Source organism: Dicentrarchus labrax, unplaced genomic scaffold (assembly GCF_905237075.1).
Source record: "Dicentrarchus labrax unplaced genomic scaffold, dlabrax2021, whole genome shotgun sequence".
NCBI classification, from domain to species: Eukaryota; Metazoa; Chordata; class Actinopteri; family Moronidae; genus Dicentrarchus; species Dicentrarchus labrax.
The window spans coordinates 13,954,248-13,981,647 of record NW_026136705.1 but is presented as its reverse complement, the minus strand read 5'-3'; the positions used below and the strand labels follow the sequence as shown (position 1 = coordinate 13,981,647).

Below are 27,400 nucleotides of genomic sequence, written 5' to 3'. Positions count from 1 at the left end.
TAAGTGAACCTCTTTGGGCCTGGAACAGTTAGTGAAAGAAAGTGAATAACCAAGTTTAGAGCCAAAAAGGTTGGGGACAACTGGTTTAAACTTTAACAATACATTTTAATTGATCTTAATCTGCAATATATGAGTAATACAGGAGGCTGAATATCAAATACTAAGATAACCTGTTGAAATGTCTGCTTTCTTTGTGCTGTTTCTCCAGTGGAAGAGACGTGCAGAGGAAAGGCACTGCCAAGTGGTTTTCCCAGAAGACTGCTCAGTCTAAAGCTGACATCTGGGCTCTTAACCATTCAAAGATTTCCCCGCCCTGCGTCTCCCACCCTGCCAGCCTCCTGTATGTGCTCGGTCCATCTGAGGATCAGGTGGACCACGTGTTCCTGCTCCTGAGGGAAAGAGGGGAACACACTCCAAGTGGAGGCTCACAGCAAATGTTGCAAGACCGGCAATTGATTGTTTTTTAGGAGTGTTGGATGCAGTTTGATTTTTCCTCTCATAACATCCACTGTGGGCACTGAGGATGGATTGGCCGGGAAAGAGCTGCTCTGGGTGTGTCTCTGTGAAATCACCATCAGGATTTTATTGGAGTAACTGAAGGAAACTAAAGGTAAGACAACAGATGTGAGTGAACTAATTTATTTTTCTATAATTTTCTTCTTCTTTTTTTGGCAGTTCATTGCAATGCTAATGATCCACAATGTTAATCTGTTAATGACAAATAATCAACTTTTTTGTAGAGCAATGATTTTATTTATTTTTTATTTTTTTATAAAAAAAAACTATGTTTGATTTGATTATCTGTGTTGCTATAGCTCTATCTTACATAAAAAATATATAGTGCATAATATTCATAGGTAATTGTAGGGAAATGTTCTTGTCACTTAAGTTATTTTTTATACAACTCTTTATTTTATGTAATTTGCCATTGATCATTAGGAAAATAGGAAGTTCCTGAAAGAAAAGCTCCATTTAAATCCAAGTAAATATTTATTAATTCTCATTTATTATTGGCAACTCATGTATGTTAAACTGCTGGCTTGCCTGCAGACAAATATCTCAATTACATTATAGATTAGTTGTAATAAATCTTATAATTAACACTAAATTACAATGTGCTTCCTAGGAAACGTTCCAAGAAACATTTGGGAAGTTTTTCAGAAATTATGTATCCATAAAATAAAGCTTTATACCCCCCAAAAGTACCAATTATGCAGCCCAGCAGCTTTCATGCAGTTATGTCACATACAAGAAACACTTTGCTTTCAGTCAGCACCCTGGTTTCCTAAGTGATGTGGCTCCTGAGGGAGAGCAGCTTATTGGCTCGCTGAGCCGCAGAGCTTCAGGCCGACTGTGTGTGTGTTTTTGTTAATGATCCACCAATTAGTCACACAATGGTAACAGTCGCCTAAACACCTCGTCATCTGTCTGCGCTGCAGAGGGTTAAAGCGTGCCACTGCCCTCGTGTTTTGGGGTTGAGAGGTGCTTACTCTCTGTGGCTGGACATTTTCGGTGAACTTCCATCACGCCAGGATCGCATTTCAAACAATGCAGCATCCGTATCATGTCACTGAGTTTCTCTTGTAGTTGCTTCAGTCGCCACAGCAACCAGCTGCTGTGTGATGGGCCATGTGAGGGACCGTGGTCCCAGTTGTCCCCCACCACTGTCCCCTGACTATAATCTGTCATACGCACCATAAACACTCCCTGTAAACTATAAACACTTTCCTCTACTGCCACAGTGTCACTGCAGGAAAAAGCCAACTGAAAACACGCTCAGCACTCAGGGTCACGTAGAGCAGCTGACTGCGAAGGAGGCTGTAATGTGAGTGTTTGCCCTCACCTGCAGATCTGAAGATGACGGGCCAGGCGGCGGAGAGAGAGCGCTCGCCACACATTCTGTCAGTGAAGACCACCTTGGAGGAGGAGATCGAGAGAGCCGAGAGTATTCTTAGCAGGTGACAACAACTATTAAATCATATGTTAGGATGTATTTGCCTCGGAGGGTCGTTAGAGAGAAGCAAAGCATGTGATGTGCAAAACAAGTGAAAACTCACGTGTTTTTATCTCCCAGGGTGCCATCTGTCTGTGATGACACATGCTCTGAGCTACAAAGAGTCGCTGCTCTTGACCCTCATGGAGGCAACTCCAGAAATTCTTTTCAAAGGAATGGAGCTATCTCAAGGTAAAGCTACTGTATAGCAACCAGCTGTGGCACATCAGACCTCAGAGTCTTTTTAAAAACAACCCATGTTTCTGTTTCTTAAGTACAATGGGTGCACAAAGTCTTTTGTTCAAGTGTTTTTTATGGCCACACATTCACATTCAACCTCACATTCAACCTCGATGACAAAAATGTTGGTTATATTTGTCAATTGAAATACATTCAGGAGCAAAAACACAGAGAAAAGGTTTTCCATCTTATTCTGTCACTGTGTAAAACTTCTACCTGTTGTACTTTAGTTGTTTCTTTTCCAGAATTTGGAGAAAAAAGTATGATTATTTGAAGTTAAAGAGAATCAGAAAATTGTAAAAAAAATGGTAATGTTTGACAGTAAAGGCAGTGTGGTAATGTATCCAAAAACATACACTGGATGCTAAGATAGAAGACTTCTTCTTTGAGGATGTTTTTTTTTTTTAAATGTATTTGTTCCATTTTAAACACAAGTGTGTTAAATTAATTGGGATTTCTCAGTTGAATAATCTCACCAAATGAGACTGTAGTCCCATGATCCGTGTGGGTTTCTCAATATTTCCCATAAGCCTGATAGCTTTTGGCCACAAAAAGGACTTTGCAAATTTATCTAAAGGCTTCTCTTGACCTGTCTGAGGGGAAAGACATGTTGTGATTTTTCCATCATCCTTTCTCTTGTTCCACTGTCTGGTTTTGTGAGACACTGACAGCTGTAGTTGTGTTTGGTGCGACTGCCAGTCCTCTCTCTGATGATGTCGTACATTAACAACAGTTTATTTGATATTTTTAGTGAGTTATTATGCTTCTTGTGTGTGTGAGATGTGTGTGCCTGTTGTGTGTCACTGTCATGGTTTTGTTTCACACATTGTGCTTCTTGTGTGTGTGTGTGTGTGTGTGTGTGTGTGTGTGTGTGTGTGTGTGTGTGTGTGTGTGTGTGTGTGTGTGTGTGTGTGTGTTTCAGACTGGTGAGCCTGGTGGTGAGACTGAGGGAATGGGCACACAGGAGTCTGCTGGAGGAGGAGGAGCGTCCAGACTCCTTCCTGGAACGCTTTCGTGGCCCTGAGCTGAGAACGGCCCCCAGCCGCATCAGCAACACGCAACCAGATGCCGATGGCAACAAAGGGATCTTTAGGTATTCCTGTCCGAATCATTACTATGCACTTTGATAAATACACTGGGTGTAATGCAATCCAGTGCAATAGTTCTCTAATAATATAAAATACTGACTTACCTTTATTTAAACATATCTTCAGTGCTAAGAACCGACCCTGTGTTGCTGTGTGATTGCAGTATACTGTAAGGTGTTTCTAATATTTTTGCTTCCCTAAATAAGGAAAAGGTGGACAACATTTTAGAAACACATTTGAATTTAATACCCAAAGCCCTAAAAAAGACCACAAAGAACTGAATTCTCAGTTGTTAAAATAATAGTATTTACTGCAGAGCTATGCATTGTTTTATATCTCGCAGCTGGTTCTATTTTTCTGTGTATCTTTGCAGTAATATGTACTACTCTACAGAGACTGAGTGTATCATTTGCAATCTCTCCATGCTTTCAGGAAAAAGTGGAATTTGTTTGTGGTGTCCCCATCCGATAACGCCTACTACCGCTGGTTATTTGTTATCGCCACAGCGGTGCTCTACAACTGGTTCCTTGTTGTAGCGAGGTAATAACACCATGGTCGTTGTGTGTTCTGTTGGGGCCCTGCAGCCTCCAGAGATGGATGATGGATGTAGTGAATGGTTGTACTGTGTACAGTAAATCATTTTTTCTTTTTATACTCACAGGGCCTGCTTTGACAAGTTACAGGTGGGCAATTATATCTGCTGGCTGGTGTTGGACTACCTCTCTGACACTGTGTACCTAATGGACACTTGCGTCCGACTTCGCACAGGTAACCTACTTTAAATGCAGCTTGTGGCATCAAGACACAATGCAGTTGTATTACACAACAGGTGCTGAGCCTTAAAGGCCCCATATGTATTTTCTTTATGTGATTATTCAAAGATAATTATCTTTAAAGGCATACCATGCATGATTTGTTGTTCAAAGCTGGCCTGTCCTCCCTGGCTTGAGCCAGCCAGTGAGAGCAGCACCTTTGGTTGAGCTACATAGAGCGTGAATGAGGAGAGGGAGCAACAAAGCAGGGAATCAGAAATAAAATGTTATTTACCAATTTCTCACAGCAGTTACATTCTAAAGTAGAAAAGAACATGGCTACACCTCTGCAGGAAGTTTTTACATATGTATCTGGATTTTGTGTGAATGCAGCTGAAGTGTAGTTTGTAGATGTAGCATCCTGTCAATCCTCAGTCAAACAGACGCAGACCTGCAGCTCATTATGCATTCAGGACATAGACACAGAGCAGAGGGAGGAGAAAGACAGACAACAATATAACTTGGTTGATACTATTGTAATATGTTATTTTCGTAATGTAGAGGTAGTTTCCAACCAAAATGAAATCAAGGAGCAGAAACACGTTTGTCCAATCAGGTAGTGTTTGCAAGGTTGTAGGAGGCTGCTTTTGTTGGTCAATATAACTACAAGCATCCATTGTTTTGTTTGGAAAAGCCTGCATAGTATGCCTTTAAAATGTTTCTGATAACATATGTTTTTGTTTTTGGAAGCACAATCCTGGTAGAAAATGGTATAGGTTACGTCACTCTAAGCCCAATAACCAATAATTCGACTTCTGGGAGGAGCAGTAAAGCTGTAAACACAACACTGATGTATTATCATCTTGTTCTACTTTTAGATTTTTCTTTTCCTCCACCAACTCTTGAGGGAAATGTCTTTAGCAGCTAAATGTTGCTCTTTATTCACAAGCTAGCCACTAACTGTCTGTCTGCCATTTGATGCTGGACAGGTAGCATGCAGTGGGTTCATCAGAGATTTATCACTGAAAATAGCTGGCTGTTAATGCTGGAAACTGGTTTAATGAAACAGTAAATAGTTGTGGGAGAGAGTTCCTCTTAGCTCTAAGGAGCTAAGAGGAACTGCAGAGTCAGGTGATAATTCTCTGTGGGTTTGTCAGTACAAGCTACACCATTTACATTTAATATTGTTATTTGATCCATTGTTAGTATAAAAAGTTGATAGGTGCAGCTTTAAGTTTTTTCATCCCATAATATGATCTGATTTAAAGACATAAGACACAACAGTAACTCACTGTTCGACTGTGCTTTCTGTTTCTTGTCTCAGGGTTTCTGGAACAAGGTCTGATGGTGAAGGACCATGCCAAGCTTAGAGACAGCTATGTACGAACGTTGCAGTTCAAGCTGGACGTACTGTCCATACTGCCCACCGACCTGGCGTACATCTCCACCGGCATCCACACACCACAGCTCCGGTTTAACCGTCTGCTGCGCTTCCCACGCATGTTTGAATTCTTTGACCGCACTGAGACACGCACCAACTATCCAAACATCTTCCGTATTGGCAACTTGGTGCTTTACATCCTGGTCATCATTCACTGGAATGCCTGCATCTATTACGCTATATCCAAGTCCTTGGGATTTGGCTCGGACACTTGGGTGTTCCCAAACATCTCCAAACCTGAGTTTTCCTCCCTGACTCGGAGTTATGTCTACTGTCTGTACTGGTCCACTCTTACTCTTACCACTATTGGAGAGATGCCTGCGCCTGTGCGAGACGAAGAGTACCTATTTGTGGTCTTTGACTTTCTTGTTGGAGTGCTGATCTTTGCCACAATTGTGGGAAACGTTGGCTCTATGATTTCCAACATGAATGCCACGCGTGCCGAGTTTCAAGCTCGAATCGATGCCATCAAACACTACATGCACTTCCGCAAAGTCAGCAAAGAACTGGAGACACGTGTCATTAAATGGTTCGACTACCTCTGGACCAACAAGAAAGCGGTCGACGAGCAGGAAGTGCTAAAGAACTTGCCAAACAAGCTGCGTGCTGAGATAGCAATTAATGTACACCTGGAGACCCTGAAGAAAGTACGCATTTTTCAAGACTGTGAGGCAGGACTGCTTGTGGAGCTTGTGCTCAAACTACGCCCCCAGGTCTTCAGCCCTGGGGACTACATCTGCAGAAAAGGGGACATAGGAAAGGAGATGTATATCATTAAAGAGGGGAAGCTGGCAGTGGTGGCTGATGACGGGGTCACGCAGTATGCTCTCCTCACCGCTGGCAGCTGCTTCGGAGAAATCAGCATTCTGAACATAAAAGGTAGTAAAATGGGCAATCGTCGAACAGCTAATATCCGCAGCTTGGGCTACTCTGATCTCTTCTGCCTCTCTAAGGATGACTTGATGGAGGCAGTGACTGAGTATCCAGATGCTAAGACTGTGCTAGAGGAGAGGGGTAGGGAGATCCTGACGAAGGAGGGTCTGCTGGATGAGAACGTAGAGGGTGGCGGGCTGCAGAAAGAGGACGCAGAGGAGAAGGTGGAGAGGTTGGAGTCCTCCCTGGACACCCTTCAGACTCGCTTTGCCCGTCTGCTCAGCGAGTACACTCACACTCAGCAACGGCTGAAGCAGCGCATCACTCTGCTGGAGCGGCAGCTGAATCAAACGGACTGCGGCGCAGACGCAAGCGATGACATGGATGCAGATGCAGACATGGTCAATGAAACAGACCCTGGGCCTGTCGTCCATACAGATGGCTCTCCACATCAGAATAATGTACAAACAGAGGACAAAAAGAGCCCGACATCAAAACATTAACCGTGTTACAAAGAAGATTTTAGATACCTCCTGAAATACTTTTATTAAGGCTCATTAAGAGTAGAGGAAAAACCCATGGCACCCTTTTTAACCACTATTGTGAGAATGCTTTGATCAGTTTAGCTGAGTGTAAAGAGATGTCTGCATGTCAATAAACATGAAAAGAAAGTGGACACTGCTGTGCCTATGCAGAGTTCTTGTCTATGCCAAAACCAGTGAGTTCAATGTGGGTTCAGAAGGTGATTTTTAAGTTACCTCCCAGATCAAGCTAAATCACTGCATGGAGAATACTTTAATGAAGAGAAAAACATTAAAAACCTGCATATTAAGTTCAAATGTCACTTTTCTAACTGTGGAGCACTGAAAATTGCTGGCTGTCATAGTTTGTAAACATCCTATGTTCAGTTGCGTCAGCAGAGGGATACAGTTCTCTCGACATGTTGTATATTATGCTCTGGGCCTGCACACCTCGTCTCTTGCTGCTCCTCCTGGGGAAAAACTCCGAGGAGAGACGGTAGAGGGTGATTTGCTGAGTTCACATACACAAACACAATTATTTTCCAGTGTCCCAATGTTCCAAGTTAGATCTGAATCAGGTAATGAATGACGATCAATATAACAAGCTTTTAACATTTTCTTCCCTACTTTGGCTGTTGTGGGACATCTAAGGAGAGTTATTGCATTCAAAATGATTTTGGCTCAGTTAGTGACTCCCTCACAATTTGCAGTCAAATGTTGACAAATGCGATTTTTATTTGCTATAAAATTTACTTTGCCTATCTTCTATTAAAACGAGTCTCTGTTTGCATTTTGTTTCTCCCATTTCTATAATGCAGACTCACTCTCTGAAGCAAGGGACTGGGGGTTTTCCCGTTGTTCAGCGTCTACATTCCAGGATACAAGTCAACCACATGAGCAGTGTCGATAAGCGCAGCTGAAACAATGCCTCTGCGGCAGAGCTAGCTAGAATAAAGAGGCAGGAGGTAATGAGTTCATATCCCCTGCAGCCCTTCGAGGAGTGGGTGGGATCAAGTGCCATGGACAGATCTCCAGTGACTCTCTTCTGTATCATATAGAAGCTATGACAGGTACATATCTAGATAGATATCAAACATAAAGATCTCAATCTTAATAAATATGAGATTAAATATGATATGAAATTTCCAGTAAGCATCAGAGATTTAGTAAACCAAAACATTTCTATATATCAGCTAAATCTGATAGAAAAATGTTTTTAGATTTCAATAAATATAATCACTGATTATCATTATAGTATTCCAATGACTATATTTCAATAAAAAAAATAAACATATCATTTAAATGTGCTTGCAAATCACCAAAACAGTGCTGAGTTAGATTTAGGTTGTGGTTGGATTAGTTGGCTCAAATAATGCTTTGACATAAATAAAAAGCAGAAGTGAGGAGAAGCTCATTGATTGTCTTAACTTTCAGTTTTGTATAGGCAGCAAAATACAAAAGAAGTACTAACCTGTAATAACATCTGTCCAACTGAAAGACACTTTTAACAATCACAGCAGTGCGTGTGCGATTTACACCTAGTTTACCTACAGACTGAGGAAATGCAGTACTTGGTTCAAGGGTTTCATGGGTAATCCAGTGTGGTATATAGTATATTCTTTCTAATCATTGGATTCAACAAGAATTTATGTTGGAGGAAGACGCTTTATGTTGAAACCAAGTGTTCAGTGGGATTTGGTAGGCAGAGAATGTATAACTTTTGTGAGCTGGTACTCCCCAGGCTGGTGTATCAATCTTAACTCATTACAATCAACTTTAACCACCTTCAATCTAATCACACAGTGTTCATCCATAATCATGAATGTTTAGGAAATTAACGAAGGAAATTAAAACAAGCTGTTTGTCATGTTGTTAAATTCAATGCAATGAACTGATTGTAATTCAAACATGCTGCTCCATCTGCACATGCACTGCTGTCTGCTCCATGCAACTCGTGCAACAGGTGCACTGAACTGTCATGTACCCCCTTCCACCCAAATACACAAAAAACACACACACACACACACACACACACACACACACCCCCTACCGCCTAAACATCAAACATTTGCCACTATATGTCATGTGTGCAGAACAACTGGTGCAGTGTCAAAATGCCTTATGGTCAGAGACGCTGCAGTGAAACATGAACCATCTCTGAGCAAGATGGTTTGTACAGGAAGTAAATACGTACAAATATATACATATATACACATATTTACTGTAAATATAACCCTTTTGTAAATGTTGATCAAGTAGTGAGCGCTGCTGACGTATAAAAGCAGAAAAAACACATTACAAATTATATTTTTCTGAATATAACTATATTGTTCGTACTTTCAAAGTGTAACAGCTTACAAACTGCATTTGAAAATCAAACAGTATCTACTGCTTATCATTTGGGGACAACATCCCCCGATCACTGGGACTCACTGCATGGAGGAAATGAATCTACTGTATAAGACAAAGTGTGCCAGCAAAAGTAGCCCCCTTCAGAGTAAACACAACTATTCATTTTACTTTAATGTGTCAAGTTAGGGCAAATATTTCAACAGAAAGTATCGCTGTTCAAGATACTTATGATCACTGTAGAGGAAAAGAAAATATGATTTCTCCCGTAATAACTGTGATTGAATGTGAAGATATAGAGGAAACAGTGCAGGGCTGCTCATATGCATCGGAGCTGGGAAGCTGCAACATGTTGTCTGTGGACTGATTGGCTGAGAGTATCCACTGGGACAATGGCGCTGGCTAGCGCATTCGCATGTGCAGGCTGTGCTTGGGTCCATCCACCCGCTCCAACTTCTCAAAATGTTTCCTAGCATTACGGATATTGATGAGAGTGGCTGCAGATGCTGGGAAAAAAGAAAAGACATGGATTTTCTTATTTTTATTAACTGATTTGGTTTCTTGAATGCACCGCAGAGAAATGTCATATCCGCTACTTACGAATGGAGGGGTCCGACATGATGACCATGACATATGTGTTGGAGGTGAAGACGTCAATGAAGGCGGCAAAGTTGGAGTTCCTCACTTCCATGCTTTGGAAAGAGGCCGCGAGTTTACTGAATAAAAAAAAAATAATAATTTTAATCAGAAACACAAAGGTTCAGCAGGTGATGTGTGGAGCGATTGGAGTGTTTTTGCAGCGTGAACTTACCTACAGCTGAGTTTGAACTGTTTGATAATGTTACTGATCTTCTCAAACCGATGAGCGTCACGCTGCTCTTTGCACTGATAGTGGGAGATCACCTGCATTCACAAAACAACAAAAAGCAAACAAACTCTCATTACTAGATCCAGATGTCCCGCTCAGGGCACCGTGGTGCCGGACGAAAAGGTTGCTCTCACCAGGAAAGTGGCTCTTTCAAACAGAAGAACTTCATCTGCCTCTATGATCTGCGCAAAATTTCTCAGGTTTGTCTCCAGCTGCTGGACGTTTGGGATGAGCTGGTACACTATGCTGGACCAGGCCTGTAAAGACAGTTACAAAGTGTTTCTTACAGTGTCGACTTTATCCACAGACATCTGAACGTGAAACTGGTCAAACGTCTCAACCTTATACAGGGTTTCATCCCAGATTGACGTCCGGAAGCACGTGCAAGCCAGAGGACGGGACAGTCTCTTCAGATCTTCTTCACGCTCCTTAAAGATCTGTAAAAACATGGACAGCGTCTAGCTTTTAGTGCTCTTCCTCACTAAACATCAATAACAAATGTATAAAAAGAAAAATGACACAAATATAGAAACATGTCAATTCAAATTGCCCTTATTCTACATCATCATCATCATCATCATCATCTAAAGCAGATGTGTAGATGTATGTAGCCTAATTGTAGGCTGTATTGTGTATGTGTCTACACTTTTTTTGTTAGAGGTACATTTTTGTGTCATGACCGGCTAATTTATGTCACCCTCATGATTTCATTGCCCTCAAATAAAATATTATAAAATGGTTTAATGCCACTTTATTCTCATGCTAGTAACAAATCTGCCTCAAGATTGTCAGCTTCAGGTAAAATTACTTCAATACAGTTCTACCACTAGGAGTGGAGTTTCAAATGTGTGTTACTGGTGATACTGTGAACACAAGAGAGGGAGACCATTATTAACAATCAGATGAAAACTCTTAAGCTTACCAAATCTCTCTGGTCTTCCTGCACCAGATCCATTTTGTGAACGAGGCAGAACACTTTGGCATCGGGGGAGTTCTGCAGGATGGCCTCCAGACACGACTGGTAGTAGTGCATGTCTTTCTCCAGCTCACGGCTCTCAACGTCGAATACATAAATAAGCACCTCTACATTTCTGAAAATGTTGTCCCTCTGGCTGGTGAAGTAGTTCTCCATGAATGTGTCCTGTCTGATGGGTAAAGGAAGCACAGGGCAGCGTTCCACAGATTAGGGGAAAGTCTGTGAATTGTCAAAGCTAGTGCAAAGTTAAGCTAATGAACAAATGTACTTTACCCTCCACAGTCCCACAGGTTTAGAACCAGATTGCCAAGAAACCGTACATGGGAGTGCTCCACGTCAACTACATTTAACAAAGGATAAAATGATTCATTAACAGATGAGATTAAAGAAAAATCTTTATGTTGCACTCTTATTTAAAGTAGTCTTACTTGTAGCTCCAAGGCGGCGTGTGTCTCGAGCTATGTAATTGGCAAAGATGATTGATCTCATACTGGTCTTTCCAGACCCACTTTTTCCCATCAGTAACACCTGAAAGCACAAATTCAACAGATTAGACCGTCGCTGAAGTCCAACCTCTCCGCTAATCTCATGACCTGCAGTGGAAGAAAAATTCAGACTCTTTCCATTTATTAATTTAATTGTTCCTTTAATATTTTCTGAACAGTCTGAAATGTTGCTTCAGACTGTTCTCTGCACTGCCAGGAATATGAGGGAGAAATACTAAATCTTATCATTTTATTTTAATTCAAATAAACTGATTTGCCAATAAAATCAGTCACATTTAGAGAGGTTAAAAATGAACTTTAAAAAGCCAACCATGGTTAACAGGTCACCAGAGCCACTGAGAGAATGAACCAAATGAAGCATTGATTGTTCTCAAAGTACAAAACAGAAGTGGGAACTTTACCACAATGTTGTTACAAGTCCTGCATAGACACTCTCCACCTATACGTTTATTATGAGACAGATCTAATGAAATACTGCATATCAAATTGTGTATTTTCCATTATTATGGAGGGTCTGACTGTAACGCATTGGAAAACAGGCAATGCTCTAAATGTGACCAACTGTGTAGATGCATTAAATGGAAGTACAAGCACCTTAATATAAAGTACAACACTTCAGTACATACACTGATCGATTAGCCTTTGCCTTTTACCTTTTTCTTCATTGCTGTGCTTGACATCCCCCTCAACAGGCACGATGTAGAGTATTTCTCTGAGCTGAAAGTCAGATGACTTTAGTGTGAGTCCGCAGCAGCTCTGCTCTTCCTCTTCCTCTTCCTCTCCTTCAGCTGCAGAACAAACACAAATATCTTCACCTAGCTGTCACTGACTGGAGCAGAAACACAACTAACTCCACAGGACGAGTGTAAACGCTTCAAAGACCAACAAACATGTGTACCCAGCCACGAGCTTACTCGACATACGAGAGTATATCAGCAGTTTACTAACTTTATTAAACTCGTTTCCTCTTTCTCCGCATAAACACCTCAGCTAATGCTAAGCTAGCTAGCTAGCACGACACACAGTCCAGATAAGTGTCATGTAGCTTAGCCAAGCTAAACGGCTAGCTAGCTAAGTTAAAATCCAGAAGTGTGTCGTCTACTCACCCAGACGGAGCAGAACGGCCACTTATACTGAAGAAACTTCACACTGTGGTTTCTATTTGCCTGTAAGAATAACAGCTGTATACATTACTTGGTAGGAGCAGGCAGTGAAGTCAAGATCAGCTGCTTCCTGTTTACGACAAAGTCACATGATGACATAAAAACGCTCCAGTTTCTGCGTGACGGACAGCTCCGTTACAAAAACAAAAAACAACAAGTAAAATCAATACAAAATCAATCAATAAATCAGATGAGGTCAGCGGAAAGGTAAAAATATGTGTTAAAATATTTTAAGTATATTATTTGTAAATGTAAAATTGTAAACATGTAGGCCAAGAGTGAGGATATTACAAGAAACAACTAAAGGCTTTTAAAAGGAGTGTATTCACCTTTATCTTAAACCTTTATCTTTATCTTAAAGGTGAATATGTAAAAAAATTTAATTAAGTTAATTAATCTCCTTACTCACCTACAAACTAAAATAAATAACGTGAACAATCCGAAATAAATAGTTATGTTAAATGTCTTCCTGTAGATCGTAATTTAGTGGTTGGCATGGTAATTTATGAATGAGTTTAGATAACTCTAATAACACTAATAAATAATAATTACTATAAATAATACAATTTTACAATTTGTGTCTCTAACACATTAGGTCTTAAGATGTGAAAATAAATGAATATCCTTTGGAATAAAATGTAATTAAAACAGATTGTATGAGAAAGTAAAAATCAACAAGCCAATATTTACTGTTATAAAGTAAACAGTGCTATCACTATAACACCTGCCCAATGATGTAGGGAGACATCCTTTTAAAAAACACTGTTATTATTAATATTGATAGTTATAACATATACCGTTAATATTAATACAATCACATTAATGCCGTTTACATATCAGTATAAATAAATCTATATACACGAGTATAATATAATGTTGCTGTTCGACCCAATGACCACTAGATGGCAGTAAACAGTCATGATTATGGAGGTTTGAAGCTGAGGCTGTATTATTAGAGCTCTTATAATAAGAAGTCATACATTTATGGTTAAAGCACCCTCACCGTGAATGTCGGAACTGGATACTGGACTCAAACATGGCGCCCAAACTTGTCTTTCTTTATTTAAAAAAATATATATTTTCCCCCAATGGACAGGGCAGCTGAAGGTGGATAGGAAGGAGCGAGGGAGGAGGGCCACAGGTCGGACCCGAGCCCATGGCCGCTGCACTAAGGGCCCAGCCCCACCAGGTGAGCCACCCGGGGCATCCCATTTCTGTCTTTCTCTTTCGATTGTTGTTTTATTTTGATTTTCACCGGATGTGTCGATGAGGTGTTTCTTGATTGCTGGAACCTGTGCAGTAACAAACAACAACAGACTGCTGTCCCACTATCTTCTGTGACTCTCATTCAGCATTTATATTTATATAGAGTAGTAGTACACAGGCTTTAACTATGTGTGTGCGTGGGTTTATACAACCATGGGTCACATCTGGAGCAAAGTGCGCATTTGACCAGTCAAAGGAAAGAGACCAGTGAGATAAATAAGCAGTAGTGAGAGATTCTAGACCGTATACTGAGCTGTCCTTAAGAAATTCTATATATTTATGAACATATCCTTAATACCATGCCCATGGCAGACTAATAACCTTCCCAAATGACACTGGCATCTCTCTGAACATGGTTGTTTTTTTCTTGCTCAGAAATAGACGTTTTAGATTCCACACTGATGGATTAGTTGATTTCATCTGCATGCAATGGAGCAAGATGTGGCAGCTGATTTGGACCACTTGTTTACTAGTACTAAATACTAGTACTTAGTAAGGCCGTGGTCAGATGTCACACACCTGCAATTCTTCATGTCATATTTTATGTTTATATTAAAGTATTTCACCAAATGTCTGACAGTTCTTATGAAGGCTTCATATTGGATGTACTGTCTCAGCTGTTATTCTTTTGGTTCTCTGAGGATGTTAGCTAGATGGCATTTATTGTATCCAAACATTGGTACCTACATAATGTCGATAAATAATACCCATTGTCGCCTGTTCACACCGTGACAGCTGGAAGTGGCAGTACTGCAATATCTGACTTTGTTTTGTAGCTCACTTTCACTACAGATGGAAGAGAGATTTATATGGAAATACAGAAAATTATAAATTGATTTATTGAAAAGGCAAAGAGATAAAAGTATTATAAAATTTTATTACTTACTCGCTGTATGTAACCCCTTCCCAAATGATCAGTGAAAATCCTGAAGATGACCAGACAAACACACGGACTTAACATCCGATACAACAAATCAACCCAACAGTGAAGGGGGAAGGTCTTTAACTCTTTGATACCAAGAAGAGATAAATGCATGTTTTCTGCAATCATGCACGTATGAACCAACAATTTAATTCTATAGCCCAAAACCTTAAGCGTATTCACCATGAGTATATGAAATCAGCCTATAAACACACAGTAATAACTGTCACGCTTCATGTTTTCAAACAATATACGCAGTTCTTAAGTATACATATTAAACAATAAAGCTAATCTTCCTCATGGGTAAATATGTATATTTGAGAAATATATAAATTTTCCACAACCAGCATCTCTGTTAGTTTACATTAAAGGTATCCAAAGGTTATTATTAACTCAGAACCAATAGGGGCCCGTTATCTGCAGAAACAAACAAAAACATGATACAGTAGCTCCTCGACAGAGACACACGGGATGAAAAGAGGAGAAAAGACTCGATGTACATAAAAAGGTATTTGGGAGTAATATTCAGGTAGTGTACACGTGTTCCAGAGCTCCACATCTGAAGTCCACTGCAGGCGTACTTCACATTTGATCTCGGAGTTTGGCGAGTCTTTGAGACAGTTCATCCTTTGGATAAAGAGAGAGCAAAGATGGGTATTAGGGAGGAAGATGAAGATGAGGAGTTATATCAGGATTATGTGGAGAATCCATTCCATTAAAGTTGTTGCAAATACTGCAAAGGACCAGGTGTAAGATTTTGTGCCATCTAATGGTGAAGTTGCAAATTGCAACTAACTGAACACCTCTGGTGTCTGTATTGGATGACCTGGGACTGAGAACGGGCTGTAAAGTGTGTAGGAGAAACCACGGTGGCAGCATAACATGCAAAAAATGCAAAAGGCCCTGATTGGTTTGTCCATTCTGGTCTACTATAGAAACATGGGGGCCTCCGTGAAAGGCGACCCACGGTGTCTGTAGATAAAAACGGATCATTCTAAGGTAACAAAAACACAAGGATTCTTATATTCAGGTGATTATCCACAAATGAAAACATACCTATGAATATTATATTATATACACTTCAGACCTTTAAATGTCTTTGCTGTAATCACATTACCTGTGTCTATTTATTACACAATCTATGTGATAAACTTTTAATTTACATTGCTACAAGCAATCACAATCTTGTTTATGTAAAGTTTTTGAATCTATACCTAAAGTTTATCTGTACCACGTCTGCACACGTACCTGTTCTGCAGAGGCCACGCTGGTACCCACTGATCCTGTCTGGCCCTGAGGGAGCTCCATGTTCAGGTCCAATCTAAACATAATGCACAAACCAACATTCAATTAACAACCACTATTTACGCTGCAATCTATCGCCTTTACTATAATAATGTTTGCCACAAACAGAGAAGGTTAGGACAAAGCTTACCCTGCTTCATCTGCCATTTCATGCAGCAACGAGTCCACTTGATTCTGAAACACACATTAGATTTACAGTGAATGCGTATTTCTTTCAAACACACCGTCAGACAAAAAGAAAGAATAAAGAGAAATGTACCTGTGGTGTTGTGAGTGTTGTTGAGCTGCTCATGGTGTCCTCCATATGGGCTGTCTGAACATCCAGAGTTTCAAACTGGTGTTCAAATTTGTCCATGAGAGCTGAAATCTGAACAAAAAGGGGAGTGAGACATTGTATTGTAACTTAGATGAATTTGTTACCAAGTAAAATTAAAAAGTTTAAAAATAAAAGTTTGTGCTCAAAGGAAACGTGTAATTGTGTAAATAACACTCTACCTTTTCCAGATTCATAGACCTAAGCGTGGAATCCATGCCTTTCACCACTCCAGCCATAGATTTTGTGACCTGAGAAATAAAACACCATCACTAACATGGAAACCAAAATGACAACAAACAAGCTGCGGCAGCACGCAGTGACCCAGTATTTAACGCACCTGGTTCATCGTGACGGCAGTTTGGACCCTCGCTGCCACTGCGTCTACCCGAGCGCTCATCCTCAGGAAGTTCACAGACTGGTTCTTCTGTCTGATGGCGTTCTCTGCATGGATCCTCGCCACGTCCGTGTTGCCCTTCTGGATGGCCTAGAGTCGACACAAAAATAAAGAGGCTCATTCAAACTCTTCTGTGGTCGACACCAGCAGGTGGGCTTTTGTAATGTGCAACTTACTTTCTTGACTTTAGCCTTCTCAATTTTCTCCTCTTTGTCACATTTCTTGGAATTTCTTTGGAGTTCTTTGGCAGCCATTTTTAAATTGAAGAGATTTTCTGTACAATGAAGTTAAAGAAGAACAAAGACAAAACAAAAACAACAAGCAACCTGCGATGACTAATTTTATTGTTCTGCTCATATTTTGGTATTTATCTTAAAGATTTGTTTTATATTTAATTACATATCCGATGTGTATCCTGTTCAAAACACTTGTAAACTCAGAATTAAAAGGTGTTACATAAAGATGGTTATTATTATTATTATTGACAACTTTAAGACAAATGGGTTTTTTGTGCCAGTTTTGCAGGAGCAGATAACAGCGGGAGGTCTTGACATTTAGGCATGATGACTCTAAATCCCTGTTGTAATTGTTAATGTAATTATCTCAACTCAGATCCTGTTAATAATTGTTGCAAATACATTTGATCGAGACTATAATAATATGTCTTAGCTCAATTAGTAAACCAACCTTGGTTGTATGTCCCTACTTTCTTTCCTTAATGGGGTTTAAAGTTAACAGCCACTTTCGTCTGCTATTTAAAATTGATACTATAGCCTCAACTGTACTCTTGACTGAGCAGATTCACAAATACAGCTTATGTAACTGCTATTTTTGGAGTTTCCTATTCATTTGACTATGTTTAATGCACTTCCTGTGAAAGTACCTTCATGGCGCTGTGTTACATTTAAAAAGATTACCCGGTGAAACGGGTCAAACATAAAGCCGTAGGTCTATACCGAGCACTTATTTACTTGTATTATCCTGAGTAAGATCCCGACTACATGGTTAAACTGTAGTTGTTGGGTATTCCCAGCCATTAGCAATGAAGCTTCGAAGGCCTTCAGCCCCTTTCTCTCCCATTGTACGACGCCTGGGACCGACTAGGAAATGTCCAGGTTACTAAATAAGGCCGCCCCTGTGCCTTTGGTGAATATCCTTCCCTCGTAGCAATGTCTCAAATGTGTGTCACACAGAAATCTCAGCAGTGTCAGCCGTGTTGTTATTGCTCGGTCATAAGCCTTCATATTGACGTTATCGTTACACCACAGCCTCACGTCCCTTTCTCACCAATGTTTTTTAAAAGGATACTCTCCATGTTCGGCATCTGGGGGCGAGTCCTCGAGACTACAACGATTACACAACCGAATCCTTACGGAGAAGTCCGCCAAAAAGTAGTGAAATAAAGCAAAACTTGTCAGCACAACTTCAGCCCTTCGGGTTTCGGTCTTTGCCTTCTTCCCCACTTCCTGGTGTCTTACCAAAATATGAACGACGTCAGCGTCACGTGGTGGCGGTGTTCCACCCGACGTCACGAGCGAGCCCCCCCATTCTCGCAAAATGTGAATGAAAAGAAGAAAAAAAAAACTAACCGTTAACCGTTAACCGTTGACACGACACTTTTAACACATTAACTCCGCCACCGCGTCGTTATCGTTGAACGAGTGGACGCAGTCACATAAACGTGGCCGTGGCGTTGCGCCGGCCGAGTAGTGGGCGGTGAAGGCGGTTGATTGATGATTAGATTTACGGTGTGGATCACGGCGGGGAGAGAGGATGACTCACTCCGTCTGATGTGATGTTCACCCTGCAACGGCTCGGCAGTGCGGTGGCACGCCGGTAGTTCACCCTCACATATCGGTGTGCTCCACCAATAAAAAGTCCAAACTTTATCAAAGTGTTAAGACGCGTTTGGATGGCGCTCGGATTCACTGTTTTGTTTCAAACTTGAGTCGCTGTCACTCGGTAGTTAGGGAGAGACCGAGCGTCGTGATTTACCGTAAATTTCGTGACGCCTGATTGCCATGGAAACAGTGCTCCTGCGCTGAGAGGAAACTGTCCGTGTTAACTTCAGCATCAACCTCTCCAACGGGGTCGGATAAACCTGTTGGATATCTCACTGTTTTTTCTTTCCTGTTCTCTCCTTGTGTTGCTGCTCTGGCTTTATATTTATTTTTACATTTTAATTTGGCCACAAACCAGGTGAGTTTTTTAAAATTGTGCGGCTGTTGTATTGTTGTGTCTCATTGTGGCAAAACGCAGTTCACCTTACAGCTTTAAACCTTAATGCAAAAAATTAAATAATATTAGTATGTTCATTTTACTTAAGACTGGCTGTCAACTTGTGACCTGCGTTTACGTCTTGTGACGGGTATATGTGCCATAGACTACAGATACTGGGCTTATTTTGAACTGGTGATTTAGTTTATATGGGCAACACTGTGAGTCCAGAGGACATTATAATGACTGCAAAACAGCAAAAACACAAAAGTGGCCTGTGCAAATTATTGTTGGTAATAGGGGTGTTTTAAAATGTCCACCAATAGTCTATATAAGCCTCCAGATCACGACAGTCTATAGGCTGAATAATATAGTCTGTAATGTGCTTTTATCCACTAACCAGGCTTACTGACTAAACATTTGATGTATTTCACGACCCTGAACGCCACCATAAGTGGTGCATTTTGTGTCGTTTGTGCGCACAGGGGAAATAATCCAGGAGAGCCAACGAGTGATGCTTCATTCAGGGGCTGTATGACTCATATAGTCTTATCTATAAAGAAGCCAAGTGGCAGGAGAGCAATCCTGCTGCAGGACCGAGCTGATGTAACCCCTGAGATTCACTAGAGGCTGCTGTGGGCCACGCTTCCCTGTGCCCCGACTTACTGCCACTGACAGCTTTTAACACAGACACTGTGCACTCAACAGATGTTGAAAGGCTGTTTACAGTGCATCACATGACCAAAACAATGCAAATTTCTTTTGTCTGTCTTTAGTCACTCTAAAGCTGAGTTCAGTTTGATTTATTAAATGTTGTTTAAGGCATTATATTCTATCTTGATCTACATACTATATATAAACTATCTTAATACACATTACTTGGTAACATGGCTGATTTAGTCATGATAAGTGTATTATAAGGATGTCAATATGAGTCACCTTTGATCTTATACACAAAATAAGTGAGCATAATAATAATAATAATAATAATGTTGATGACCTGAATATTGGTACATCTCCAACTTTAACAACCTTTGTTAGATTTTATTCTCATGTTAAAGTTTAATCTCCTTCTCTTCTCTAGAAATCCATATATGTTTTATCACCATGTGCTGATACTGACTAAAGCCTGAATGCAAAACATTAAAGAAATCTAAAAGTAGATAATTAAAAGCCCTTTATAACAAGATGAGTTTATTGCATGCAGCATAAGGGATGATGAGAGCATTCATCTTTCAAAAACACCCAGAGGATCCTTAACTAATTCCTGAACAATGAAGGCATCTGCCATTTGCCTCAGTAGTGAGTCAGCGTACTGTATGTTATATTGTCACATCATAAGAGCAGGAATAAGAACATTATCAATCAACAGTGTTCTGTTTATTAGCAACATTATGCAGTCTGGCGTATAACCACAGCATTATATGCCTTGTTTGGTAGGACAAACTTAGATTCAGCACTCCTACTTCAGAGGCAGAGAGCTTATACATACCACACAGCCTGTCCCTTATAGATCTATCAACCTGATTGTCCCTGCAGCTGTCAGCCAGTGAATGAAAGACAGGTGAGTCACCTGTAGACAGCAGACAGGCACATGATCATGGAGGAATTTCAATATGAAGACAACTCAATGTTTATCTCGTGTGACTAACAACTGGTGACGTTCATAATAATACTGGAACGTATTGAACTGCTGTCAGAAAAAAACTCCCAACTCCCTTTCAAAACTCAATGCAGGTTGTGAAGTAGGCACATTCATCTTATTTTACAGCTTAATCAATCACATCTGCACACACACATCTGTTGTCTGGTTGAGATTGATTGAAGCAAATATCTGTTATTACAACAGTATTGGAGAATATTCTGACGTGATCTGTCTAAAGATGTCTAAGAATGTGATGTTTGAAGTGTATTTTCCCAAAAATAAATCAGTTACTGTGCATCAGTTGTAGCTTATGTTCAAGCACTTGCTATGCCATTCAGTTGACTTTGCCATATGTTATGATACTGTTGCCACCTAGTGGTAGCACAGATACCTCCCCAGTCCTCTGTGCTCACGTGTGTTTGTTCCTTTATGCTAAATGTTGAAGACAATCAATAGCACAAACTGCAATCAGAGAAGGGAACGAGGGTGAAAACATCTCTCTTTGGCACAGTTATTCATATCTGTTTGACTGCTCTGCACTTGTGCACTAGAGACTTAGAGGAGCAGAGGAAAACAAAATAGCAAATGCTTTGCTCTTTGAAGGCCTAGACTAAAAATATTCTCAAGGATATGTTTGTAGGTGCTGCAATGATACAGAGAATGTGTAAAGAAAAAGAAGCTTTCTGTGCATTTGAAAAGGGCATGCACAGGAGACAAAAGGGCAAGGATAGGGCATTATTATATTCTGAGAGCAAACTGTTTTTTATATAACAGTATGTTTTCTACTCTGTTGTACTGCCTCAATCTTTCATTGGCCACATGAGACATTAGCCATCATGTAATATGTCAGCCCTCTATTTCACAGGTAAGGATGATGGAGCTTCAATCGGAGAAGAGGTTCCACAACCTAACCCTCGAGCAAGTCCAAGCTCTGGACAAGGTCCTGACTGAGGTAATCCCCATCCATGGACGGGGAAACTTTCCCACACTGCAGGTGAGAGCGAAAGACATAATTCGTGTGGTGAAGGACCGGCTGGTCGAAAGAGACATCCAGGTAAAAGATATACGTCTGAATGGCGCGACTGCCAGCCACGTCCTAGTGAGGGATAACGGCCTGGGCTATAGAGACTTAGACATCATTTTTGGAGTGGAGCTGCCCAGGCAGGAGGACCTCCAGGTGATTAAGGAGGTGGTGCTGGGCAGCCTCCGAGACCTCCTACCTTGTGGAGTTAACAGACGTAAGATCACCTGCCTGACAATGAAGGAGGCCTATGTGCAAAAGATGGTGAAAGTCTTCAATGAGCATGACCGATGGAGCCTCATCTCGCTCTCTAACAACAGAGCCAAGACCGTGGGGCTCAGATTCGTCAGTTCCCTTCGGAGACAGTTTGAGTTCAGCGTGGATTCCTTCCAGATAATATTAGATCGCATGCTGGAGTCTTACTGGGAGACTGAAAGGAAGCAAGGAGGAAAGTTGGCATTGAATGCTGGGAATTTGCCTAAAAGAGACAACGAGGATAAAAACAAAGAGCAAGAGCAACCGAGCATTCCTCGGGATGCTGCAGCAGACATGGAAAAAGACTCCTCAATGGCAACCGGCGGAGAAAGTCGGTGCCAGGATGAAGCAGGTTCTGTGCCTGAGAAGGAGCTTCCACATGCAGAAGCTGAGCATGTAGGTGGAAAGCATGAGGCAGAGGAGGTGTTAGAAGTTGAGAGCATTAACTTACAGCAAGAGGAAGAGGAAGCGGATGGCATAGAGGATGTTCATTCAGAGGAGGACATTGTGTTTGTTGAGCTATGTGGAGGAAATGGAAAAGAGAAAGGACAGTTTCACAGTGATTATCCTTTAGTTTCAACCCCTAAAACTTTGTTTACAGATGTCAGGGATCCGCTGATGACGCATGCATGTTTGAAGCTACAGAGTAATGAAGAGCTATCTGGGTCACAAGTTTCCCAGCCAGCATCTGTAACGCTTACAGACAAGTCAGCACCACAGGAAAAAGTCCATTGTGAAGAAATAACTCAGTTCAAAGTAGACTCTGTAATCTGCAGGACTGAGAATACCTCGAGCCTACAAGACTCGCATCTTGAATTTTCCTTTCCTCCTCCAGCTAAGAAAACATGCAGCACATCACAGGACATTGTACCGGACTACTGCCCCTCACCAAAGTTACAAAGAAAGATGTCCCGAAAGATGATCAGTAAGCCTGAGAAATGGTCATTACTGACTGATTTGTCAGACCTCACAACACAGCTCTTTCTACCCATAGAAATACCTAAACCACTTCAGCCAAAGCCTCCCTTGCAGGACAGCGCTCAAGTTCATTGTTCAAATGTTCCAGCCTCCAAGCCAGAGACCTTAGACACCCTCACAGTTCCCACATACAGTCCAGCCAGTACGCTTCAAGACAGGACTGGGACGAGTGAAACTGTCGAACGAAGTGTTAAGCCAAAGCACTCGAAGAAGCCTCCTGATTCAGACACACAAAGCCGCACATGTGCAGCCAATGTGGCCTCACAGCCTCAGATCAGCGAGCAAACACCTGAGCTGGCAGACACTGTCCCAAAAGGCTGCAGGGTGAGCTCCTGGGCCGGGGCAGTAGAGGAGCCCACCATCACTGTCGAAGCAGAGTGCATGTACGGAGACTTTGAACAGGCAATGGACCATCTCCGCCACCGCCTCATTGCCACCCGCAACCCAGAGGAGATTCGAGGAGGGGGCCTGCTAAAATACAGTGACCTGCTGGTGAGGAACTTCAGACCAGCCAGCGAGACAGAGATCAAGTCCTTGGAGCGATACATGTGCTCCCGCTTCTTCATCGACTTTCCAGACGTGAGCGAACAGCAGCGGAAGATTGAGGCCTATTTGCAGTGCCACTTCATCGGCAACGAGGAGGCGAGCAAGTACGACTACCTGATGACCCTGCGGCGCGTGATAGATGAAAGCACGGTGTGTTTGATGGGACACGAGAGGAGACAGACCCTCAACATGATCACTGTCCTGGCTCTGAGAGTTCTGGGCGAGCAGAATGCCATCCCCAACACGGCCAATGTCACCTGTTTCTATCAGCCCGCCCCGTACATGACAGAGCCAATTTACAGCAGCTACTTCATCACCCAGGCCCAGCCCCCACTCGTCTACCACCCCTACCCACTCCATGTCCACATGCAGACTGGCCTGGTGTAGCTACAGTGACATGCCCACAGGGAGGCATGTAGGCTGCTTTCAGCATGGTGCTCTGCAAGCAGAGGCACAAATGGAAGTTTTAACAACAACGGGCAACCACGGGCGCAGTGTTGTTTAATGCTTTGAAATCCCTCCTGCATATGACATGAAAGATGATGAAAGGTCAGAACTGAAAGGGGTCTGGAGGCAAAGCATGTCACCCTTTCAAGATGAACACTTTTGAAAAGGAAAGAAAACGCCAAGAGCCCACATTGGAGAGAGCTCTCAGAGAGGATTTCATTGAAGTGAAGGGACTTTGTTTACGGCTGTTTCGGCTCAGTTTTGGCAGGGCTCTGTACTGGTCACCTTCCCCCGTTGAGGAGAATGTAATGTGATAATTCTCTGTGGCTAGAAGATAAACTTCTTTAACATATTAAAACATAATCTATAGAACATAAACATCTTGATTTGGTTCAAGTTTGAATAATAACACATTCCTACCATTTCTGAAAACCCTGTACAGCTGTTTTGTGAATCATCAGTCTCTGTGGAGTAAATTTCAGCATGTGGCTGTACCTGTGTATTCACTGTATAGAAATAGGACACCTTTCACTGAGGGCATAGATTAGACTAAATTTGCTGTGGTATTTTCATGATATTGTAAGTTCTGTATTTGTGAACGTAAACACCTGATTTCAAAGGTAGAAACGAGAGATTGAAGCTTCAGTTCCATTAGGGACTGTAAGAAAATTATTTGGGTGGTGAGGGGGGCTGAACCCTATGTTTCACTTGGTAAAATAAATAAATACATAAATCAAGGCCCTGAAAACGTATCTTAAGTATTTCTCTACACATTGAATATTGGTGAATATTAAACAATCAAAATTAAAGTTCTGAAAAAAACCTCTTTATTGTTTACTTTTAGTTTTAACACTCTAAAACTCAGCAAATCAGGACTGTGTGCCTGTGGTTCAATCAGATTTTATCGACAGTGGCTGGGCATCATGAGCAAACAACCCACCAACTCTCAAAAGATTTTGATTCAAAAACAGAAATCTTTCATGTGAAACAACCAGAACTGTTCAAACTTGAAAAAAATGTGTGTTGTTGTAAGACCCCATCACTCTTAATAAAAATATAAAAAATATTAAATGTTTTCAGGGCCTTTAATGTTTTCTTTGACTATTAAAAGCGTATTTATGTAACTATTAACTACGCTGTTAAGAAAAGCTTAGCCCCAATCAGCTGAGCCCCATTAATTTTCCTATGGTCCCTTAGAATATTAAACCAAGCTCAGAGTGGCTCTGATCCCAATTAGTGACAGAGTTTATGGTCTTAGGGAGTGTTTAGTCGTGCTTTTGCATTGTAATCATTTTTGGCAAAGTGATAGAAGTTATAAAGCAGGAGCTGTGGCCATATCACCCTGAATTCACCCCGCATTTTATCAAATCAATCTTCCTACTCCGTGTCAGAGAAACAGCACAAGGATTCGCCTCCTGGTGGCATTATGAAGAAAGCCTTGGCTGTCTGTTTTGCATTTTGAAGAAAATTATGTTCACAAATCTAAAGTGAACAGCTGAAAACACAGAGAGCAGGTTGAATTCTGTTTTTTTACCCCTCAAATTTCCACCTTCAACCGGTTGAACAGACTTCCTGTGTGTATTACTGGTGACCGTTGTTTGTTGTAGTGGACGTAGTGAATGTCCGTCCTGTTGGGGTTTTGCCTACCATTGTGAGCAAAAATGTTACTGCACATTTAAATGATTCAGTCCACGATGCAGCCAGCGGTTATTGCACTCTGTCCCTGTGTGTTTGTTCATTGTGTATGCATAGCTACAGTACATGTTCTCAGTATTTCAAAAAAAGACAATTAAAGCACAGGACATGTGGGCTGTTTAAACTAAATCTGAGACTGAAGCACAATGTAAATGCACATAGCTATTGTTGAATAATAAAGGTGTTTCTGACATGCTTGTGAATCTCCAACTAAATATTGAAAACATCTAAAATACTGTATGCGGTAGTACCCTATGTAGCTTTAAAGTGATGTATCTATCTAGAGACTTTGGGTATGTTGTGTACTGTTAAGGATCTGTTTCACCAGTAGAGAAGTTAAAATATTCCTGTTATTATATCTAGTTGCTCAGATTGTTGTGTTATTGTGGTAATAAATATAACACAACCACTCGTTGTCTTGAGTCTTCCATTGGTGGCCTGAGTTACACTGTTTTATTTTCATTAAGCTGCAAGGTCATTTGTGTGATAGGTAATTGTCTTTGCATGCATTTTCAATGAAATGGTGGTGTATAATCGCCTCTTCAGGGTTACCTTGAACAGCTAGATTGTATCATGTGGTTTCTTGGTGCCATGGCATTGTTGGCATGCAAAGTGCACAAACCTTTTTACAGGCATCTTTGCAGCGGTCAGAGATAAATACTTGAGAAATCTGTTTATACACATGCATGACATAAGGCAGTGTTTAGATTAATGTTTTTAACAGTATTATTCATTTATTTGAGTGGATGAAATTTAAGTCAGTTTCAAAAAATGGCAGTTTTTCCAATTTCATACTAACTCCTGTAAACACATCTAAAGTTCACTTTCTATCAGGCCAGTGTGGAGCATGTGGTTGTGAAGAGCTGCTGTTTAGTATAGTTAGGAATGATCATAAACCTTTTACCCATACCCAAGTTAAATACATTTATTTCCAAAATAAAGCAAGTGAGTAAGAAACACAGCAATAGCCTGTCTTTGGTTAAAGCATTAGAGTAGTTTTAGTCTTGGGAGTAAAAGAAATGTTTGCACTTCTACAGCTTCATTCATTGCAAAGCCTGCAATGCCCACGCCCATCCTCCGGCTGGTCCTCTTCTAAACTACTGACGTACTATAAGAATATCCTGTATATATATATATATGCCGAGGACACTTGAAATATTGTGTAAACTGAAAAAGAGGAAGCAGTACATATACATCCTAAGCCTCAGGTTCAACTTTGGTACATTTGCACACAAATGCTGCATTATTTAGATTACCGTCTAGTTCAGCCTTTAGTCCTTAAATGCTTTATATAGAATATAGACACTTTTCCAGCAAAACACTGTTTGGGTTTTCCACTTCTGGTGCCCCCTGATGAAAAACACCAGCATCACTGGTCTGTTGTTACATTTATTCATAAAGACAGCTTACCCAATCTTTACCTGACCATATGTTCTGCCCTTATCCAGAAACTGAACATCTGCACACACTACTGTGGAAACTCAGGCTTTTAAATATTAGTATAGTGGTACATTAGTCACCTACTCTTCATTTGTTCTCAACACACTTCGCTTTGTCCCCTTAGCACCCTTTAAACTGACCTTTACCTCTTTATGGATTGATCCCTTTTAATTCCCATGATCC

General features: G+C 41.0%; 4 protein-coding genes across 8 annotated transcripts; 2 read left to right on the top strand and 2 right to left on the bottom strand.

Annotated features, from left to right (window-relative positions):
* Positions 1–369: 369 nt before the first annotated feature.
* Positions 370–7,063, top strand: cnga2b (cyclic nucleotide gated channel subunit alpha 2b). 4 transcript variants are annotated; one of them, XM_051402598.1, is made up of 7 exons: positions 370–624; positions 1,850–1,958; positions 2,075–2,185; positions 3,156–3,326; positions 3,754–3,861; positions 3,983–4,089; positions 5,398–7,063. In XM_051402598.1, exons 2-7 carry the CDS (start codon positions 1,858–1,860, stop codon positions 6,888–6,890), a joined length of 2,091 nt encoding a protein of 696 aa, XP_051258558.1. In that variant the 5' UTR covers positions 370–624; positions 1,850–1,857; the 3' UTR covers positions 6,891–7,063. The 4 variants fall into 4 exon arrangements, with proteins under 4 accessions (XP_051258558.1, XP_051258555.1, XP_051258556.1 ...); XM_051402595.1 differs by having other exon boundaries at positions 371–610; XM_051402596.1 differs by having other exon boundaries at positions 371–610; positions 1,743–1,958.
* A 1,490-nt stretch (positions 7,064–8,553) lies between these two features.
* Positions 8,554–12,855, bottom strand: rraga (Ras-related GTP binding A). Its single transcript, XM_051402600.1, has 10 exons — positions 12,714–12,855; positions 12,261–12,395; positions 11,530–11,629; positions 11,375–11,441; positions 11,048–11,270; positions 10,467–10,562; positions 10,260–10,382; positions 10,069–10,160; positions 9,858–9,973; positions 8,554–9,763 (listed from the first exon to the last, which is right to left on the bottom strand). The coding sequence occupies exons 2-10, from the start codon at positions 12,285–12,287 to the stop codon at positions 9,660–9,662; spliced, it is 948 nt and encodes a 315-aa protein (XP_051258560.1). The 5' UTR covers positions 12,288–12,395; positions 12,714–12,855; the 3' UTR covers positions 8,554–9,659.
* Positions 12,856–14,893: 2,038 nt separating this feature from the next.
* chmp1b (charged multivesicular body protein 1B) lies at positions 14,894–18,445 on the bottom strand. The gene is made up of 8 exons (XM_051402601.1): positions 18,282–18,445; positions 17,150–17,247; positions 16,917–17,063; positions 16,759–16,827; positions 16,523–16,630; positions 16,394–16,437; positions 16,207–16,279; positions 14,894–15,585 (listed from the first exon to the last, which is right to left on the bottom strand). The coding sequence occupies exons 1-8, from the start codon at positions 18,295–18,297 to the stop codon at positions 15,541–15,543; spliced, it is 600 nt and encodes a 199-aa protein (XP_051258561.1). The 5' UTR covers positions 18,298–18,445; the 3' UTR covers positions 14,894–15,540.
* A 114-nt stretch (positions 18,446–18,559) lies between these two features.
* LOC127364746 (uncharacterized) lies at positions 18,560–26,186 on the top strand. 2 transcript variants are annotated; one of them, XM_051402593.1, is made up of 2 exons: positions 18,560–19,172; positions 21,701–26,186. In XM_051402593.1, exon 2 carries the CDS (start codon positions 21,707–21,709, stop codon positions 24,020–24,022), a length of 2,316 nt encoding a protein of 771 aa, XP_051258553.1. In that variant the 5' UTR covers positions 18,560–19,172; positions 21,701–21,706; the 3' UTR covers positions 24,023–26,186. The 2 variants fall into 2 exon arrangements, with proteins under 2 accessions (XP_051258553.1, XP_051258554.1); XM_051402594.1 differs by having other exon boundaries at positions 21,686–26,186.
* Positions 26,187–27,400: the final 1,214 nt, after the last annotated feature.